This window comes from Cydia strobilella, chromosome 8, assembly GCF_947568885.1.
Source record: "Cydia strobilella chromosome 8, ilCydStro3.1, whole genome shotgun sequence".
In the NCBI taxonomy this organism is placed as follows: Eukaryota; Metazoa; Arthropoda; class Insecta; order Lepidoptera; family Tortricidae; genus Cydia; species Cydia strobilella.
In genome coordinates this window covers 4530250-4551281 of record NC_086048.1, presented here as the reverse complement: position 1 = coordinate 4551281, position 21032 = coordinate 4530250, and the positions used below count along the sequence as shown (strand labels likewise).

Here is a 21032-nt window from a genome sequence, read left to right as displayed (position 1 = left end):
GTATGATTAATCGAAAATATAAAGGCATCGAATGTAAACTGATATGAATAGTAACCAAAGAATATAATACTATAGTAACTATTAAATTGTAAAAAATACGATTTTCAAAGAACATAAAAACGTTTGCCAATAAAATAAAAACTATCTGTAAAATCGGGTACTTCGACATACTTTCGCGGATAAATTAAGCCGTTTACAAATACAAGGAGTACAAGATGCAACTTTTGGTAACTTTCCCTGTTGCATATTCATGCACAATCGTGCCATTTCTTCTAAATATGGTAGTTTCATTTCTGGATCTCTTGGCATTAAATAATTATCTGCTGGTAACCACTTTCCATTAACATAATGCGCTGGCTGTGAAAAAGCACCATCGAAATGTAAACCAAACGATCCTGAAAACACAATATACTTAGGTAGGCCTAATATGCCATTACTTCAAGTAATATGTTGTCCTCGTTTCACCATATCATTCATAGTATGCCGGTTATTTGTATACCTAACGCCTATGAGGGGTTTGAAGATTAGAGAATTTAGAGAGATCTTATAGAATGTTGTAGTTTAGTTTTTAGTAGACAACCCGTTTAATGGATAAATTGCAAAAATACCGAAATACAAATGGACGCACTGGAATTTACACGTAAGGCCATAAGTAAGTACCATATTTACCGTTACATTTGATACCGAGACAAATGATCTCGTCAGGTTGAGCACCAAATAGCCAAAGTTTAACCACATTAACAAGACTGATGACTTTATTAATGGGTAGTTGTGAAAAACTTGCTTGTTTCTGAAAGAATATTAAAATCAAATAAATAAGTAGCAATACATATTATGAGTCCGGTTACCGGCTACTTTCAATAACCGTATATTATTAACTATAGGTACCCATTGAGAAAGAGCTTGAGAATAAAGTTAAATTCATACACTTACTCTTCTCTCCAGGACCTTCGTCCACAAAGTATTATCAAATATCATTAAATATTCCATTGTTCGCATTTCTGGAGTAATTGATCCTACATTTAAGGTTGAATTTCTCACTCTCGTGTATCTCTTATATGGCTCGAAGGTATTGTATTTATGTATTGTAGTTCTTATATCCACTAAATGATTAACTCCTACAAATCCCCACACGGGAGGACAGAACATGTTTCTCATAGCCACTTCAGCAATTTCCGCGGCTACTGGAGCTACCTCCAAACCCAGATCCGATGTAGCTACTACTATGTTATGTTTATCAATATTCGCCGCTTTCATCAGAATTGTTGCATTGTAACATGCTGGGCCAAGATTAGGTAATAGGATACGTATATCTCGCTTTGCTGATGCATTTAGCATTAAAGCTATTTCTTCCATTGCATGTTTGTTTGCTTTCAACCAATCCCCAATGGGTGCATCCATGCTGAAAACAAGACATAACGTAATAATAACATCCAATTACAAGCACGCACTAGAATTTTTTAGGCTCTCTTCTTCCTTTTAGATAGATAGATAAACCATTTATTCGTTTGCCACTATATTACTTTTGCTTTTGATCAATACATGGCTGACCACACGTGTTTGGCTGACCACAGCTGCCTTTGCCCTTCATACCTATCCTACTCAACCTTGTAAATAGTTTGGCACATTCCGAAATACTTACTGAAAAGGTACGTGATCCAATACTATCAATAGGTCACAGTACGTCAGAGCAATACCAATTTTTTCAACATATTTCACTACTTTTCCAGAATAGTTAGTTTCAATGTAACTACATTCATGTTCTATCTTGTCTATCGGTGGGTTAGGGCATTCACCATCATAGATAAATATTTTGGCTATAGTTTTAGTGCCAACCGATAGTTCTAGTAATTGTGATATTAGGTGTTCCGTCAACTGATATCCAGCACCTGATATGCATACAACATAATCATTTTTCGGTAGACTTTCGGCTATCTTATATTCTGAAGAAAATTTTAACTGTATCTCTTGTTTATCCTTTTTAATTTTTGTTCGATATTGATTACAGTTTTCAGTTATACCTTTAAATTTAGAATCTGCCATAAAATAATCAAATCGGTAATACGAGTGGCAATAATCTAAAAATTCTGGGAGGCCGCCAATATAATAGGGCTTACTTCCTTTCATTAAGAGTTCTTTCCAAACTAAAGGAGATCCTATGTGATGCCATTTATATTTCTGATTTATCTTGGCAAGCCATGTCTGAAAAGGAATATGATAATGTAAAAGGTTTCTTGTTCCACTAGCTTGCAACTGCAATTAATTGCTGAAATAAACTAATTACTTTCCATTCCGAAATACTTTTTTCTATACGTTCGTAACAAAAATTGGGTAGATTTTGAGAGAGATGATCCACCACCAAGTTAACTTGCGCGAACTTTTCGCATTGGGATTCACCCGCAATAATTATGCGGACAACCATATTATTTTCGTACTAACACCGAATATTGTAATACACTACGTAGTAGCAAAAATGGTACTTTTGCCTTGATTTAAATAAATCTGACAAAATACAATTATTTGACGTAGCTACAGGACGTGAATGGAGTCTTTAGAGAAAAAGGTTGAATGACTTCAAAGATAAAAAGTGAAATAAATTTATAGAGCAGAAAAACATGACATAAAAACATAATAAACTATAGTTTGTCAAAGGACTGTCTCATTTCAAACATAGACAGAGAGAATCATACTATCTTTGTCTTACACTAGTACTAGAACCCAGGAAAAAAGGATGAATATAGTCTTTTTTGTTCGTATTAACTGATAATTTGGTTTGACCAACTATAGATTAAATTTATCGATTCGATGTAAGTATCGATTATTAGTATATAAAGAAATTCCGTACGATTTCTGAACGAATATCGCAGCTGATACGATGACACTTCGATGACATTTGTTTGACATTCATGGCAACACTCCATTTGAAGCAAAAGCTGTAACCGAACTAAACATTTTGTTATTGCTTTATTTTGTTTTATTATATATTAGATCATTTTTCCTCGATTTGACAATAAATATGAAATATACTGTATGCAATCTTGAAAGTTTATTGAGCACTATTACTATTGTTAAGCGTGAACACACAGTTACTAAAACTTTGCTTGAATTGGAACGTTAGTTTATAACCTAACGTAGTCATATATTATCGTTTGTTGTTTTTATTTCTGTTATAATAAATACCAATATTTTAAAATAAGTACTTATCTTGGAAAAATATGGCATCGACAAAAAACTGGGGTTTCTGTGACCTGTCCCTCAGTAGAAATTACGATGTAAACAAGTTATACTTCTTGGAGAGACTTGGTTACAACACTGTTGCCATGAATACACATGTTGAAGAACCCAGTGAAGAACCAAAGAAGAAAAAGAAAAAAGGTGAAGTTAGAGAATCCCAAGACTATATACCTCCTCCGGTAGAAATTCCTAAAGACTTGACAGAAAATTTAAAACTTAGTATTCTTCAACGCGTAACAATAGAGTTTTCAGAGTCCAGCATTGCCCATAAAATTAACCGTTCTGAAAATATCAAAAAGTATGATTTTGTCGCTGTAGTGCCGAAAACGTTGCAAGCTTTTCAATACGCCTGTGGCACTTTAGATATTGATATAATTAGTTTCGAACCTGAGACTAGAATACCTTTCAAAGTTAGCCGTAAGCTTTACCGACAAGCAGTAGATCGAGGGATTTTCTTTGAACTCATGTACTCACCGGCTATCAGAGATACAACTGCGAGGAAAAACATTATAAGCACTGCTCACATGTACCATGCAATTGGCAAGTCTAAAAACATCATTGTTACCAGTGGAGCGGAGGACTCCGCACAAGTCCGCGACGTGCACGACATCATCAACTTGGGATTCATTCTAGGACTGAACAGCAACCAGAGTCTTGATGTTATCAGAAGCAACACTAGAAAGCTTATTGTTAAGGCTGAGGGAAGAAAGTGTGGGAAATTGTATATGACTGTTAGAACTCTAAATGAAGATGAGAATAAAACACCTGCCTCCTGAACTCGTTTTTTTATAAAATGATGTAGTCCAATAACCTTTTAAAAACTTATCAAAATTTATTTTTTTATAATCTTATTTTCCTACAAATACAAAGCATCACAGTTAGGAAACATTTGTACACATTTATAATTATTAGAAGTCCCACTCTTGATCTAAGAATGTTGTCCGACATTGTTCGATCATTCTGACTTGTCTGATTCAATCTTCTCAGTTATAGTCAAATCTGCTGATGCTCGCGGATTCGTTGCAGTCAATTCTATTGAAGGGTCATCTTCAGGAATTGTAAATAACTCTGCTACCCATTGGAATCTGGATAATAAAACATACATTTTCAACAGCCAATTAAAATTGAAAATAGCCAATTGGGAACCTAATGAGACTGAATAACATATAGGGGCAATACTTAGGTGGTTATCACACTGGCGCTGCTTCTAGAAACTGTATGTGTGTAATAACAGTATTAACACATTCATTGCCACCCAGCTACACAAGACATCTGCGCCAGGCCACAAAATTTTAGTCATATAAAGCTGTAGTACAACAATCGGGTTGTCCGGCCTGAATTGAATATGTTAAAGTACAACTTGTGTTTAACCCTTTGACTGCCAAAGACTTCAACTGCCGCGTGGCTACAGCCCAATATCACCTTTGTGGTCCATGATGACGTGCCGCGCACGATAGGCGTGGCTTTCAAAGGGTTAAACTGCTTACCAACTGCAAGATTGCACCTGACATCCTAGCATGACTTGCGTTGCCGCGCGCGGCTGCATACTTGAAGTAGCGCTTGACGTACCTAAGTACCTATGGAGTCGATCGTGACAACGCAAGTCATGCTGGGTGGTCTCGGATACAGTCTATAAAGAAATAAGCAAATGATTTCTTAGTTGTGTTATTTTGTGATAATATAATTGTATTTAGTTGTATGGGTGAAGCAAAGTGAATGAGTGCTTGTCCTAGTAATTGAGTTGGTTGGGTTAAATAAAAACATATCTTAATTTTCTTTAATGTATTATTTTCAAATGCAATCTCAACGTTTGGTACAGGTAATACAAAATGTATAAAATATGCACACATTAGAATTTTAAAAATAATATTCACAACACAATTTTCACACACAAAACTTATATAAGCAACATCCTAGTGGCTGCTTTATTTAAGAATATAATAACTTGTATTTTGAATGCTTACATTACTTTCAAGGAATACTTAGTTGGTAGCACCACTGGCTTTATTTGCTGACTACATTGGAACTAACAATATAATAGATATTTTTACAACACATTTGCTTTATATATTCATAGTTGCTTATAATATTTCATTGTGATATAGTCGTAGATATTTAACAATTAGTTAAATTATGATATTATTGCTGATGTTCAAAAAATATGTCAGGCGATCTAGAAAGTACAATGCCTAAAGATTTACAGTTACAATGTCTTATGTTAACGTGAATACATGTGTTAGTAATGACAGCAATGAAAGCTTGTTAATCCACAAAAAACGTCAAGTTTCGCTACAACTGCTACAAGAAACCCTTCCACTCAGAAAGGAGATTCAACTTGACTAGAAAACAAATTAGCCTCCAAATAAAATGCTTTTATGATTGAGCAAACTGAGAACAGTCTTGTAATGTCTTTTTTATGTTTCATAATAATCATAATTCATGTTTGCCAGATGTCGCTTAATTCGTGCACTTATTAATACTCTACAAGTAAATATGTGGCATTCGTTGGTGTCAAATTACATATTCATCCATAATTAAAATACCACAAAGAATAATGTCATGGCAGAAATTAGTAACTCATTTTCACAATACAATTTAAACTATATTTAATTACAGCAAACAATCTGCACAATGTTGAATACATTTAGACATACTTATAACAAAATAAATAATCTCCACAAAATTAATCACACCTATTTAACAAAATTCAGTCTCATTGGTCATAAAAACAATTATATTTCCTAATGTGTCTTTCCTCAAAAACTTAAAATTTAATAAAATACATGTGTTAATAAAATAAAATTAGTAATCGTGGAATAGGAATCAAGAGTCTCTAAGAGAGACCACACACTAGCGTCTCCTCTCTATGGCTGCTGCTCGACGCAGCCTTGGCGCAACTGCGCAGCGACGCCATTTTCCATAGCGCTGACTAGACGCCGATGCTCAAAAGACGCTAGTGTGGGGTGGCTCTAAAGATTAAATGCGTGGGTCTAAACATTACAGCATCTACATTAAATACTATGTAGCAACCGATTGGTTTCACTAATTATATTGGCAATATTTTTCGCACATAACAAATGCATTTGTTTTCGTATAATTTGAACAATGATTACGCAAAGACGAGTAAATAATAAAGATTTTAATCCCCATACAATGTTACGGTCTCCAATATCTCAAGTATCAGTCCCATATTTTTTATGGCGCTGGGACCTCAGTTTATTTAAAACACCATTCAGTTTCGCGACTTTGTATTGACATACATAGTCTTTATTAACTCCCCTCTTTTTATATATATCGAAGCTTCCCAAAGTGTAAAATAAAAAGGTAAGGTGGGGTAAGATAAGATACATTCTCTTAACCAACTGTTTCTTTTCCAGTCGGTCCACATAAGGGCCACCGCACACTAGCGTCTCCCATACGTCGGCGTCTAGTCAACTCTATGGCTGCTGCTCGACGCAACGTTGACGCGCAGCGACGCCTTTTTCCATAGCGGTGACTAGACGACGACGCTCAAATAACGCTAGTGTGGGGTGGCCCTAACACACACACACGTTAGGCCATTCAGTCTCATACAAGCTACTCAGTTCGATTCATTGTTCTTAGTTTACTGATACGTTTCCCATCTACCACCTACCTTCACACTACGTAATATCACGAGTTGGAACCAACAACAGTCCTTTACATTACAATATGCCTCATCTTTTGGTTGTCCCTTATTATTAAAGTAAGCTAAGGTCGAAGAATTTCATACATTGATCCACCATTTTTTTATCTCTATCGCACGCTCAAATTGTATCGCTTGCAGTGGCATTGACGCCGGGATAATCGTCAGAACTGCAATATGATTATTAATTATGCGCGTGCGTTAGATATAGAAACAGGCGGGTTGATGTACGTAATTTTTTGTTTGCGCTTACTTTAGTTTGCGCGGACGTGCCTTTAAGGCTTAAACCATTAAGGCTAAAGTTATAGCCTTGACGGTTTGAGCCATTAAGGTCAACCCGACCCTAACTTAAAACACTACCGCTTCTTAGCAGGCTTACATTACAATGATAGTAAGAGAACTGATGCCTTATATTAAAAGTACCAAGTGACATCTTAATTATTATGTTAGTAGAAGTTAGACCAAAAAAAGGTCGCAACGATTTTGATAGCATACGCGTGCAAGTGTTAATTATACGTCATAATTTCATAGAAGTCTGACGTTTAAAATAACACTTGCACTGCGAATGCTTTCAAAATCGTTGCAGACTTTTCTTGGTCTCTATGAAGCTCTAATTTTGAAATAGCGGTAACTGGCTAGGAAATGTGCCTACCGTTTCTACGTTTTAGCAGTGATATATGAAAAGGTGTATATTTTAATTATAATAAATCTTAAGCCAGACTATTGAAGCTTCATCAAAAAACAACTGGTCTATACAGACACACGACCGAGCAAGCGGCTTTGGTGCATAGAGCACTGCCGTTGGCCGCTCGCTTCTCAAAGTTTTCATTCGTTAGTATGGTGATAAAAAAGCCGTGCAGTCAGAATCAAATAGATAGTGACGGGAATAGTGGCCAAATATAATCGTAACACATCGGATGTGTCCGATATTATTGGCCACTTTGGTATTCAATGTATAGGGTATTTGACTACTAGTCAAATCAGTTTTTTTTTCGAACTGTCAAAACGATTTTGCTACTATGGAATTTATATCAAACACTATCATGTGACGTCACAATCATATTACCTACTCTTTATAGTTTTATACGGGTTTTAAAATAGAAATTGTGTCTAAAAATAACTGCTGTCTACGTTACTCTATTAATCTTCTGGTGCTTTATTTCATGCATAGTGTAAAATAATTTATTTTAAATACAGTCAAATACCCTATTTGATGCTGACTACCCTACTAAAGTAAGGACGCATATAGCTGTCTCGCTCGCACCGTGGCTTTGACCGCCGCCATCATCGGCGCGACAGCAATATAATTATGCGCGTGCGATAGAGATAGGCAACGATGCCACTAGCCACTAAGTCAGTTGTTGAGAAAAGACACGCAATGCGCGACCGTATTCACGTTCTCCACCAACCTGTTGTACAGCTCTCTCCGCACAGAGGCCGTGAACTTGGACACGAGGCACAGAGTCGCGATGCCCGCGAATATGGCGTTGTACAACATCACCAGTTTGAAGTTGCCCAGCCATTCGATGCGGCCGAACTCTCCGAGCAAGTCGAAGTTTGTTATACCTGGAATCAAACAATAAATAATAGTACTACCGTACAGAAAGGACAGTTCCTAAAAAACCGAAGTTTGACAGCGATTCAGGGACGAATCACGCTGTCCCTTTCTAATGTATAATTTTTAATTTAAGTTATTATCTTATCTGTGGTCGTGCACGTAAAGGGACGTAAGTTGTGCCAACCCTAATAATTGCTCGGAGCAATGCTGAGCCGAACGGAGCCGAGTCGCCGATTTTGTAAATTCAAAGTAAATCTTCGTTGTAACTGATTTTATTAAATATGGCTACATTCAATATATTCACTCTTAAACTCTTAACAATACGTCCGCATTCATCAAGCGTTGTCACCACAATAAATTGTTAAATTAAATTTAAAAAATTTAATCAAATTTACAGGCGAAGCCTACTCGACGCCGGTGAATTTTTCCAACATTTTTAGTAACAGTAGCACACAATTTGGCTCCGATAAATTATATTGAGAACACATCGGCTAGAGTGCATCTAGGCTAACTGTCGAGCGAAAAATGACATACTTTTATAGGACTAATGTTTATGGCGGGACTTTCACTCTGTCGTCTCTGTCGCTTGCCAAGTCGGTAATGAGTTAGGATAATTTGATGATTGTTTTTTATTTCGTTCGTTCGTCGATTCGTATATACATATTATCCCTGACACTTAAGGTGGTTCGACTAGGTTACCCAAAGCTTAAACCCCGCTAGATGGCGTCACTTTCGCAAATTTTCAGGTTTTATTTTTTTGCGGAATAGTGTCGGTATCTGTATACTTAAAAGTATGTTTAGCGCACTCTTTACATAAATATTGAACTATTATAATAAACGTTGAATACTTCATTAGTGCAAAAAACACTTTTAAAGTCGACAGAGTGTTTCTGTCATGCTATTTCCTACTATTACTCACACATGCAAACAGTGTTTCCGTGATGCTTGTAGTAGGCAATTTCATACAGTGTAAGTATGCTGCAATGGCGTTGCGGTATGTTCGTGGGAATACGTGCAAGAGGATTCGGGTTCGAGACTGGTGTCAGGGGTACTTTTTTTGTCCTTTTTGTGTTATCTTATGTTTCTTATACCTTTTATTCTTCGAATTCTTGTCCGATTCCGATATAACCGAAATATATTTCAGTGATATCGGAAACGGCTCTAACGATTTCGATGAAATTTGCTGTAAGGGGTTCGATCTAGCTAGGTCTTATCTCTGGGAAAACGAGCGTTTTTGAGTTTTTACTTATGTTTCCTTTTTCTCCCAGATATTCAGTATTATTAATAAATTAGTTTATAACGTTTTATAAAAATATGTGACGTTTTGAACTAAAAGGTACCACATTGTCGGTTGTCGATTAGGTTGATTTCATTTTGAAGCTTTATGGAAATATGACAACAATAAGTAGGTACCCGTTTGGTTGAAAACGCCACATATATTGAAAACCTGACTTTTACAAATCTCACCTTTTTGGGTTCTTCCAACTCAGAAAGGATGGAGAATACTGACGATTCTTAGTAGCACTAGCCCAAGGAAGTCCAGGTTTGTAAGTGTCAGGTATCAGTTTTTTTTAAAGCGCTAAATATAGTTCTACAAGTAAAGCCATCCCTTACTGCCCAGCCTCTATAGTATTTTTCAAACTGGAAGGGTACGATGATAGATTTCATCTCCATACAATTTATAACCTAATAATGCCAAATGTTGCAAAATTATATTGAATTGAGATCTATCATCGTACCCTTGCAGTTTGAAACATTTATTTACGATACAAGTGCGGAAAAGAGAAAATTCGAAACGAGTGGCGACAGATTAAAACACGACCGCAGAGAGTGTTTTAAATCGACACGAGTTGCGAATTACCTATTCGCACGTGTATCGTACAACGTTTTACAGTACATATGGCCCTTTAAACTTTCGACATATGCATGAAAAGTGCTCTTTACGCACTAGGGCGAGAAAGTTGCACCATATGTACTGTCAAATACTTTTTAGTACATATGGTGCTACATATACGTTACCGCCCTAGTGCGGTAATTAGTACAATACGTGCATATGTCGAAAATGTAAAGGGCCATCATTATGTACTGTAAAACGTTGTACAATACACGTGCGAAAAGGTAATTCGCAACTCGTGTCGATTAAAACACTTCCTTCGGTCGTGTTTCAATTTATCGCCACTCGTTGCCAATTTCCTACTTTTCGCACTTGTATCGTAATGTACTAATAATAAAGTAGTAATTGTAAAATAAAATTAAAACTTTTATATATATATTTTTTGGATTCAAGTAGGTACAGTGAGTAACAACATTGCATGGCCTTCTAATTATAACTATTATAGAAAACGGGATATTTATCATGTTTATTTATATTATTTATTTCTCGATATTTTGGCCGGTCTTGCAAGACCAGTCGTTGTGGAGATCCCTGGGGAGGCCTATGTCCAGCAGTGGATGTCTTGTTGGTGTAGATGGATTCACACAAAAAATGAAATAACATTTTTTCATATTTGTTATCCGTAGTTGTCCCTGTACCTGAAAGAAAAATAATATCATGATAGCACAAAATCTCTAATGTTATAGGAAGAAAGATGATGCAACAATATGGATTCTAATAAAGTTATGATTTACTTACCTAGTAATAATTGTGTTTTTCATTCATAGACAAAATTCCATAATTTTCATCCCCAGGAAATCTTTTATTTTACTTTATTGCAGTGAGGATGTCCTGATTTTTTCTGGCTAATGAAGGAAAACATTTTATTTCCAAGAATGCCTCTTCATTTTGCACAATACCTAAAAAAACCTAGAGTTAGTGACACATTGACTATTCGGCAACCAAAACAGTAATAATTACATTATATAGGTATTGTTCACTGCTTATATCTACCATTACGGAAGAAGTGAGAATTATTTTCTAAAAAGATCGGCACGAGAAAATTACAATGTACAATGAAGGAATGAAACTGTACCTACCTTACGAAACTTCACCATCATGAATTCCGCTTCAATTGAGTCTGAATTTTTCTGGATTTTCGCGGACCAGAACACCGATGATTTTTGTAACTTGATTTAGACGTTGCTATCATTTTCAATTTATACAAACAAATTGATAAGCATAGATGTAGGTATCCATGTTGATAAGTCACAATAAACATGACCCTATGTGTCAGTGTCAACACTGTCAAATAAAAATGCACTAAACATGACGGCACTGCAAATCCTGCCAGGTCGGCCAGGCAACGTCGCCAACGTCATAGAGCGGCAACGCCGCACGCAACGTATTTGTACACGACATTTGTGACACACACATACGTAAAATTGATGAAAAAATTACGTTGATTTATGTATGATTTCTGTATGAAACAAAGTTTTTCTATTAATTTAGCGCAAACGAATATTCGAAAGTAGATAAATGAGCAAATATTTGTGTAGTAATAGTGTGTAGTGCCTTAATTAAAGCAGATTGAATTTTGTATGAAAATCGAACCACCTTAAGAGACTATTACATCTCTAAGCAATTTTAGTATTTGTCTGTTGTTTGTATATTTTTTATCATAGTTTATTGCTTGTCAAAATTTGACCCTGGGGCCTATTTGCTAAATAAATGTTTGATGTTTAGCTTGGACTAACTAACAATTCGTTTCCTTCCGGTATCCATCTCACTTTTCAAACCTTATTGTCGTAACATTGTGCCATAATAAATAGGTACGAGTATTTATTGATTATTTTTACCTAGTATCTTGGCCAGCAGCGGCATAGCAGTAGATATGGCCAGCGACACGCCACACAGAGCGATGATCCTCGGCAGCGGAGTGCGTCGCGCGCGCGGCGTCACGCCCAGCGCGCGCAGGCCGAGGCTCAGCCCCGTCACCGACGACACGTAGAGGTAGAGGATGAGGAACGTCTCCAGCGTCGCCCCCGCCCAGCCTAACTTCGATAGCGAGGCTATGCCTAGTGTGAATTGTTCCAACTGAAAAAATAATACAGTAATATGTATGTGTTTTAATTTTTCCGGTGCGTTCGGCACTCCCACCACTAAAGAAACTTTATATTTATTTAGTTAATAGACGCAAATTTCTATAGAACAACATTTTCATGATCTGACACATGATAATATTTTAATAAGCCTATCGTTTTAGCCAAGTTTTTGAAATTTCATTTTCTTATGGAACCATTACTAAAACGAAATTGGATGTTAAGTACCTTCGCTTGTAAAAGAGACATGCTATTAGATTAGCCTAAATGTCCGAATAGCTTGTGGATTAGATAGGTTATTTAGATTGGATCCGCCAGCATGGCTCCGACAATTCTTTTATTCTAGTCTAGATTCATTTAGATGACCTTTAGGATAAATTAAGTTTATTTTGGTATAAATATCTTTATCACCAAACAGCCTTGCCTACGTAAGACAAGACAATATACCTAATATTAAAGACTCGCGCGCCACAAGCATTTAAAGTCGGTACTTTTTGGCCTGGTTTTTGTGAGTTGCATTTATAAGATTACGTTAAATGTACGCTGACAGTTACATGTCTATATATTAGAGGTCTTCAAATTCAAAACAGCTACACGATCGGCTATCCTGCTTCTTTTTTCGTGTTAAAAATAAGGACTCCCAGACGGTATTCAGATTGTTGTGTAGGTATGCGATATCCCCCCACCAAGCAGTATCTATAGAATGTGGAACTACGCACAACCGTAGCCAGAGGTCTCCAAACTTTTTACCCGAGGGCCACAGCTAAGTCTCGGCTTCCATTTCACGGGCTAGATTGTATGGAATTGAGCCGTTTTCGCGGGACGTAGTTTGGGGATCGTCGCCGTAGATCAAAGCCTATGAAATAACTCACCCGTGTATTCAGCGGCAGCGTCTTGATCCCGATGAGCTCGAGTGTGTTCTGTATGACAATGAGCACGGTGATGGCCGTCAGCGCCAGTAGCAGCATTGCTAGTGGGTACACCACGTTGATTCACCCGTGTACTCAGCGGCAGCGCCTTGATCCCGATGAGCAGCTCGAGTGTGTTCTGTATGACAATGAGCACGGTGATGGCCGTCAGCGCCAGTAGCAGCATTGCTAGTGGGTACACCACGTTGACTCACCCGTGTACTCAGCGGCAGCGCCTTGATCCCGATGAGCAGCTCGAGTGTGTTCTGTATGACCATGAGCACGGTGATGGCCGTCAGCGCCAGTAGCAGCATTGCTAGTGGGTACACCACGTTGACTCACCCGTGTACTCAGCGGCAGCGCCTTGATCCCGATGAGCAGCTCGAGTGTGTTCTGTATGACAATGAGCACGGTGATGGCCGTCAGCGCCAGTAGCAGCATTGCTAGTGGGTACAACACGTTGACTCACCCGTGTACTCAGCGGCAGCGCCTTGATCCCGATGAGCAGCTCGAGTGTGTTCTGTATGACCATGAGCACGGTGATGGCCGTCAGCGCCAGTAGCAGCATTGCTAGTGGGTACACCACGTTGACTCACCCGTGTACTCAGCGGCAGCGCCTTGATCCCGATGAGCAGCTCGAGTGTGTTCTGTATGACAATGAGCACGGTGATGGCCGTCAGCGCCAGTAGCAGCATTGCTAGTGGGTACACCACGTTGACTCACCCGTGTACTCAGCGGCAGCGCCTTGATCCCGATGAGCAGCTCGAGTGTGTTCTGTATGACCATGAGCACGGTGATGGCCGTCAGCGCCAGTAGCAGCATTGCTAGTGGGTACACCACGTTGACTCACCCGTGTACTCAGCGGCAGCGCCTTGATCCCGATGAGCAGCTCGAGTGTGTTCTGTATGACAATGAGCACGGTGATGGCCGTCAGCGCCAGTAGCAGCATTGCTAGTGGGTACACCACGTTGACTCACCCGTGTACTCAGCGGCAGCGCCTTGATCCCGATGAGCAGCTCGAGTGTGCTCTGTATGACCATGAGCACGGTGATGGCCGTCAGCGCCAGTAGCAGCATTGCTAGTGGGTACACCACGTTGACTCACCCGTGTACTCAGCGGCAGTGCCTTGATCCCGATGAGCAGCTCGAGTGTGTTCTGTATGACCATGAGCACGGTGATGGCCGTCAGCGCCAGTAGCAGCAACATCGCCAGTGGGTACACCACGTTGCGTTGAAACGACGACGTCTTGCGTTTGTTCTCCACTTCCTGAGGAATTGATAACAATCATTAAAAATACTTGCATGACATGTATATATGCCATATAAGATAAATAAATAATAAATATAATCTGTGAAAATTACTCTCCCAATCTGAAACGATTTGGTTTCAAATATCAACGTGATAGTTGCAATAGCTACTCGTCCAAATGTAAACTTAATTTAAGCGTTACAGCAGCAGCTTATATACAAGTTGAAGATATGAGAATAATATTTTCATAACATTCAACTTTATGTGTTATGTCATGAAATGCCAAGGCATTATTTTCCTACAGAATGGTGAATAGCCTTTGTACGATGAAACAGAATGGGTATTATTATTGTAAGTAGTTTTCTTTAAGGATATTAGGAAAAATGTAATAAACAACTGACGCTAGTTGTGTATTTGTATGTTAATATTATTTTTTGCATATTTTATGCAACAGTTTTAATTAAATGAAAAATATTAATTTTACAGGTTATGGCGTCAGCTGGGAAAGCTGCGGTGTCAGCATGGTTGCATTTTTATCACTTGTCACTATGCCTGTCACTTTCGAACTTACATACTTGTTAGAACGTGACAGGTTTGGTGACAGGCGATAAAAATGCTACCTTGCTCAGCTGCTGAAGTCGCTGGTTCGAATCCGGTCTCGGCCACTGGAGGCTTTGTCACATTTTCTTTAGCTTATTATATGACATTTATTTTCCCTACTAATATTATAAAATAAATGGGAAAGTACCTTAAACCACTGAACCAATTTAAGTAGAAGAAATTGGTATCCTGGAGATAGTTTGAGGCCAAGGGAAGGACATAGGATAGTTTTTGTCAATCTCTTCTTTTTCCTCGCGTTATCCCGGCATATTGCCACGGCTTATGGGAGCCTGGGGTCCGCTTGACAACTAATCCCAAGAATTGACGTAGGCACTAGTTAGGATAGTTTTTATCAATCATCATCATCATTCGCAGATGAAGTCGCAGACAGAAGCTAGTAGTTTATAAGCGCAATAGAATTCTTGTTAAAATAAAATAACTAAGTAATTACTATGAAGGTAAACAATCTGTTTTTCCTATTACATTTTTCACTCGAGTCTCAAAGAGAATGAAGTCCACAATATAAATAGAAACCTAGAACACAAATCCAGAACGTGTTAATATGCACACTGAGTTATCACATTCGCAATGGTCGGTGCACGCTTTGACTGATAACTGTCTTGTTGTACTACAAACGAAAACGTACCGAATATTAACCCTTACCTGAAAGCATTAAGGTTTATAATAGATTGGTTGTGATGTAGGTGGTACTTAGATCTAATTATAGTGCAAGTCAGTGGTAACCAACCATAGGTTACCGACCTTGAGTTTTCACTCGGTTTAGTTGACAGGTTGTTACATTTTATAGACTTGAACATAGCAGACCGGCGTTCCTCGGCAGTATCGTTGCGACGGTTTAACACAAATACATCAAGCATCATAGAGTCAGTCCAAGCTATATCTTAGTAAGCGACAGAGCGTGGTAGTGTTACCATAAGCGACAAATTCGTATTAAAATACCTATGGCGTTTATATTTAGACGGACTTTGCAGTGACAAAGTGTCACTAAAGCAGAATTGGTTTAGACAGACTATTTTTTATCGTTCCCGCAATAATCGAATGACAGGGAATGAGATAGACTTTTGAAGTACGGTTTTGGTAGTTGGATGTCACAAAACAATAGTAGTCCAAGGGCAATACCAGTGATATAACGACCTAATTCTGTGATTGGAGTCCTTAATTCTTAAACGACCAATGTCACAATGAATGAAACCATACTGACTTGAGTCGTTTTTAAATAAACAGACTCAATTAAAAGTCACGTGCGATATATATTAATTTCGGCTCTATAGTTAAGAATTTATTTTGTCAATCATTGACTTAGATTTTTTTTAACATCTACTTATTCTATTATCACATCCGTTTCCTTACGTATGTTCACAATTGAAATTAAAAGTTGTTTTTAACTTCATAGTAAAATCAATCAATCAATCAATATTTTTATTTCAGGCAAAAAACCCATAGATAAAAATTACACATTAAACTTAAATACATAAAATCGATTTAAAGCAAAAGTTTAGCATGCAAACTGTTCTAAAATTTTATCAATTATTTTTCTGTCTTCTGTAACACACTATTAGTTACTTATCGGAGGCAATGTGACAGTATGTAATGTTTATTTTAGTTGTAAACATACTTAATCTATGTAATATTTACATACTTGTAGTAGACACAATAAATCTACTTATTTAATACCTATAATATAAACATGCATAAGACACATGATGAATTAAAAATAATACAAATATTATAAGTGCATACTTGAACGTGATTCATGTTTATTGTGAACATTCAGCATCAGATCAGATCACTGGCCAAAGCGAGCTTTTTTGAGCCTCTCGTTGAGACCAGCCTCTAAGGCTCCGTTTCTCAGCCGAAGTAGCGGGGTGTTTTGATCGATTAAGACACGACGCCTCGATCTAGATACATAGGCTCGGGCGATATGTAGCCGATTCCTGGATATTGACCCTTAAGTGTAAGGAATAAAGCCTACCCTTCTCATGCCGACGATTTTCTTAAGCCTCTCGTTGAGGCTAGCCTGTAAGGCTCCGTTTCGCAGCCGAAGCAGCGAGGTGTCTCGGGAGTCCTTCTTCACAGAGTCGATGCCCGATGATGACACGTTGCTTCGGTCTGGATACATCGGCTCGGGTGATATGTAGCCTTGGATTTTGAGTCTTAAATCTTAGGAATAAAGCCTACCTTTCTCATGGCGACGATTTTCTTAAGCCTCTCGTTGAGGCCAGCCTGTAAGGCTCCGTTCCGCAGCCGCAGCAGCGGAGTCTCTTGGGCGTCTTTCTTTACAGAGTCGATGCTCGATGATGACACGTCGCCTCGGTCAGGATACATCGGCTCGGGTGATATGTAGCCGATTCCTGTAGGAACAAAATATAAGTGATATAAATCCTTTCTCCTCAGGTTCGATCCTTCTCAGGTGATTTTTTTCATAGTATGTATAATTAATGATGTGAATTTATTTGGATTATCTTGCTATTAGGTTATTAAATTAATTTCTGACGATCACAATATAGATTCTTATAAATTGATTGAATCTTAACCTGTTCGGGTAAGTGAACCCATCGAAGTAAGACTATACTGGAACCAAATAGAAACACTTCATTCCTACTGTTTCGTAGTGGGAGTAACGTAAGAATTGTTTTTTGACAGTTATGAATTGACCCTTACTACATATATGAAGCTATTAGTTAAACGGTAGGTCTTATATAGCTTCATATATTTAAGGGTCAATGGGGTTGGCGGGTCGAAATAATTAGCAGATGGCGCCAGCATAGCTTGCCCTGTCAGTCCCTAGAATTGTGTAATTTTTTTTTTTTTTTTAATGCCCTGGATGCCCTTTAAGCCAAATCTCATAGAAAAAGGGGCAAGCTATGATGGCGCCATCTCTGCAAACCTTTGACAGTTGCCAACCCCATTGATACCTGTCAAAAATCAATTGTTACGTTACTCCGACGTCTCCGACTATACAACTTGTTTACGCGTGTGGTAGTCCAATCAACAGCGCCTAAACACGTACACACAACGGACACCGTTCATGACGTAAAGCTCAAAACAAACAGCGGGTGAACGCAAACTCCCATTGTTTGTAATCGTCGCTATTGTTCGCGAGTGTAATCGGCCGTTGTAATCTTGGAGTACAACTGGGTGAATCAACTTTTTTTTTGTGTTGTTATCCTGTCCCGTTGTCCAAGGGACAATACTGGCACAGCTTGTTCGAAGAGATGTTGTATGGTGATTTACTAACATGCTCAGTGGATGGTCTGTTATAGAAATGGCATAAAACTACCACAAAAATGTATGTTTGATAGATTTATAAAAATCAGGCTTTCAAGAGTGGTTGTCCAAGGGACAAATAAACCGTAACCATGGCAACAAGTGATATTAAAAAGTTGATCCAATCCACCCAACTGCCTGTACATTCATCTGTTGAAAAATCTGACTTTCCACCATACAAAAATGGATCTCCCTAATGAAGTTCAGATTTCTCTTCAGCTGACTGTACCTACACACAGCTGCAAAAGTGCATACCCACTTTATTGTAATTCAGTCATAAAGTGGGTAATGCACTTTTAAAGCTTCCTGTATGTACTACATACATTCACTTGAAACAGTATCTGACAGGACAAGGTTCCCAAAATATTTCACATAATTAATTAATTATGTAGGTAGAGCCACTAATTAAAACATGTCAGATAATTACATAATAGCACATTTCGATGCTAGTGCGGAAAGTATGTCATTACTTCACGAGTACCAAGATATCTTGCCCCGAGCCGTAGGCGAGTGGCAAGACTCGGGACGAGTGAAGAATGACATATCCGCACGTGTATCGAACGACGTTTTTTAATACAGTTGCGAAAAAATAAGAAAAGCAGCAAGTAAGGAATGGAATTCGAAACTTTTATATTATTAATTCTGTGACACTGACATCATTGACATTGACATTGTGAAGAGGTGTTTTTCTAGCTTTTATTCGACTAGAATAGATTTTGTTATTATTATTGAACCCACTTCAATGAATGTTTTTTTTTTCAAATGCATGTTCTATAAGACAGAAACAATTGTAAATATTAAAACATTGTACTATTATTACCTAAATATCGTTATTTACGATTATTTGTGTATCGTATATTTATAAAAACAATATCGAATGTTGCCTTTGGAAACTTAAAACATTCTGCTGTGGCTGTCGGACCAGAATTAACTGTTTGTGACTATGGATGTATATTTATTTTATAAAACGTAGGTATTATATATATTTGTTATACTGTTACTTCAAATTTTTATCTTATTTAATTTATTTTCGCCCTCTTTTATAAATTTATTGACTTTCCTCTAGTCTATTGTACGCAGTGCTATATTTGTCTACCGTTCTTCATCAATTCTCATCTACTCAAAGGTTAACTGGAAGAAATCCCTTAAAGGGATAAGTTCGCCTTTGTACTGCCTATTTCTGTGCCATATTTGTGTTCTATGTCTTTGTACAATAAAGAGTTTATACATACATACATACATTCTTGCAGTAAGAAAATACGCCTCTTCTTTGACAGGCGTTCCGTTCTATTCAGACAACTTATTAAGAACGGTTTTTCAACATTAAAAAAATAAACGTGTTATAATACTTATAATGATGAAGAGGTAAGTAATAAAATATGAAATATGCATATTTTTCGTATTCTTACATTAACAGTAGGTTTTTATGTTGATTACGACGTTTAAAGGAAACTAATATTAACACTCATCAATAAGTAGTCATGAATTGGAACAAGTAAAAATTTAAAAAAATTGGAAAAGTAAAAGGCACTAGTTCGCGAAAACCAACTTTCCGCACGCTAAACAGCCACGAAAAGTAGCACTTTTTGAGCAACTGTATTAAAAATATTATTGCGAGAGACTAACTATTTTGTCCCACTTGCGTTTTTTTTTTCTATAACTAATATGTCGATATCAAGTTTAACAGTTAAATTTTCTTATAACGATGCGAAAAGTGTATAAGTATTATAATTGTTTAGCGTATTCGCTGACAGGGCTAAGTACCTATTTGTATATTCAAATAGTATCAAGATAACATCAAGCAACATTGTATTCTCTTATATTTAGACATATTTTGATTCGGTATCTAGATCTAACACGCATAATAGAAACATGTTTATTGAACAAAGTGCTAATATCAAAACGCTTCAACGAAATGACGTGGAAGCTATGTTAGTTATAACAACAGATTTAGTTTGGTCGGTATATGAAGGTCAGAGGAGCTACCGCCAGCTACATTCGACTTGTTGACTCTCTTTCGCACTTTTAAATTCGTACGTAAGTGTGACAGGGAGGCAACACGTCGAATGTGGTTCGCGGTAGGTCTCAGGTGCGAAGGTCGCAGCGATCACGCGTACGAGCAGAAAAACTGCGGATATCATGTCATGTATATGCCATTCATTGCTTATGAGAGGGACCATACAAAATGTACAGTCGGCATCAGATATATCGGAGCGGCCAAGGTGTTCACAATATCTGAACACGCACTCTAATCCCCTGGCAATAGAGGCACAGAGGCAGGTTCAGATATTTTGTCTTTTGACTATTTAATAGATTAGAGAGAATCCTTCTCTAGGAGACGTATTCGTAAACAAAAGAACCCAACACTGATAATAGTCGTAATCATGCAATGCACTTTGGATGGAAACGTTTGGTCGCAACCAAATAAACAACAACAACCAATCTAGATCTATATTGGTTGTTGTTGTTTATTGCCACTAGTGGCTCTGTGAGCTATAGACCACGTGATAAGCTTAAAAACTGTAAAAACGAAAAACAGTTCGTTGAGTCATTATCA

General features: G+C 37.6%; 4 protein-coding genes across 4 annotated transcripts in view; 2 read left to right on the top strand and 2 right to left on the bottom strand.

Annotated features, from left to right (window-relative positions):
• LOC134743507 (cytoplasmic dynein 1 intermediate chain) overlaps positions 1-21032 on the top strand; it is a 126151-nt gene that overhangs the window by 11970 nt on the left and 93149 nt on the right. The gene's annotated exons all lie outside the window — the stretch shown is intronic.
• On the bottom strand, positions 130-2472 carry LOC134743512 (putative malate dehydrogenase 1B). Its single transcript, XM_063676993.1, has 5 exons — positions 2285-2472; positions 1643-2202; positions 934-1402; positions 670-790; positions 130-395 (listed from the first exon to the last, which is right to left on the bottom strand). The coding sequence occupies exons 1-5, from the start codon at positions 2420-2422 to the stop codon at positions 142-144; spliced, it is 1542 nt and encodes a 513-aa protein (XP_063533063.1). The 5' UTR covers positions 2423-2472; the 3' UTR covers positions 130-141.
• On the top strand, positions 3150-4011 carry LOC134743488 (ribonuclease P protein subunit p30). The gene has a single exon (XM_063676936.1). It carries the CDS (start codon positions 3216-3218, stop codon positions 4008-4010), a length of 795 nt encoding a protein of 264 aa, XP_063533006.1. The 5' UTR covers positions 3150-3215; the 3' UTR covers position 4011.
• The window catches only part of LOC134743487 (protein Lilipod), a 38445-nt gene continuing 21417 nt past the window's right edge, over positions 4005-21032 (bottom strand). The window contains exons 6-10 of the mRNA XM_063676935.1: positions 17387-17559; positions 14444-14605; positions 12189-12426; positions 8308-8464; positions 4005-4319 (exon numbers count right to left, since the gene is read on the bottom strand). Of these exons, the coding sequence (XP_063533005.1) occupies positions 4190-4319; positions 8308-8464; positions 12189-12426; positions 14444-14605; positions 17387-17559 (860 nt within the window). The 3' untranslated portion in view covers positions 4005-4189. The remainder of the gene's footprint in view (positions 4320-8307; positions 8465-12188; positions 12427-14443; positions 14606-17386; positions 17560-21032) is intronic.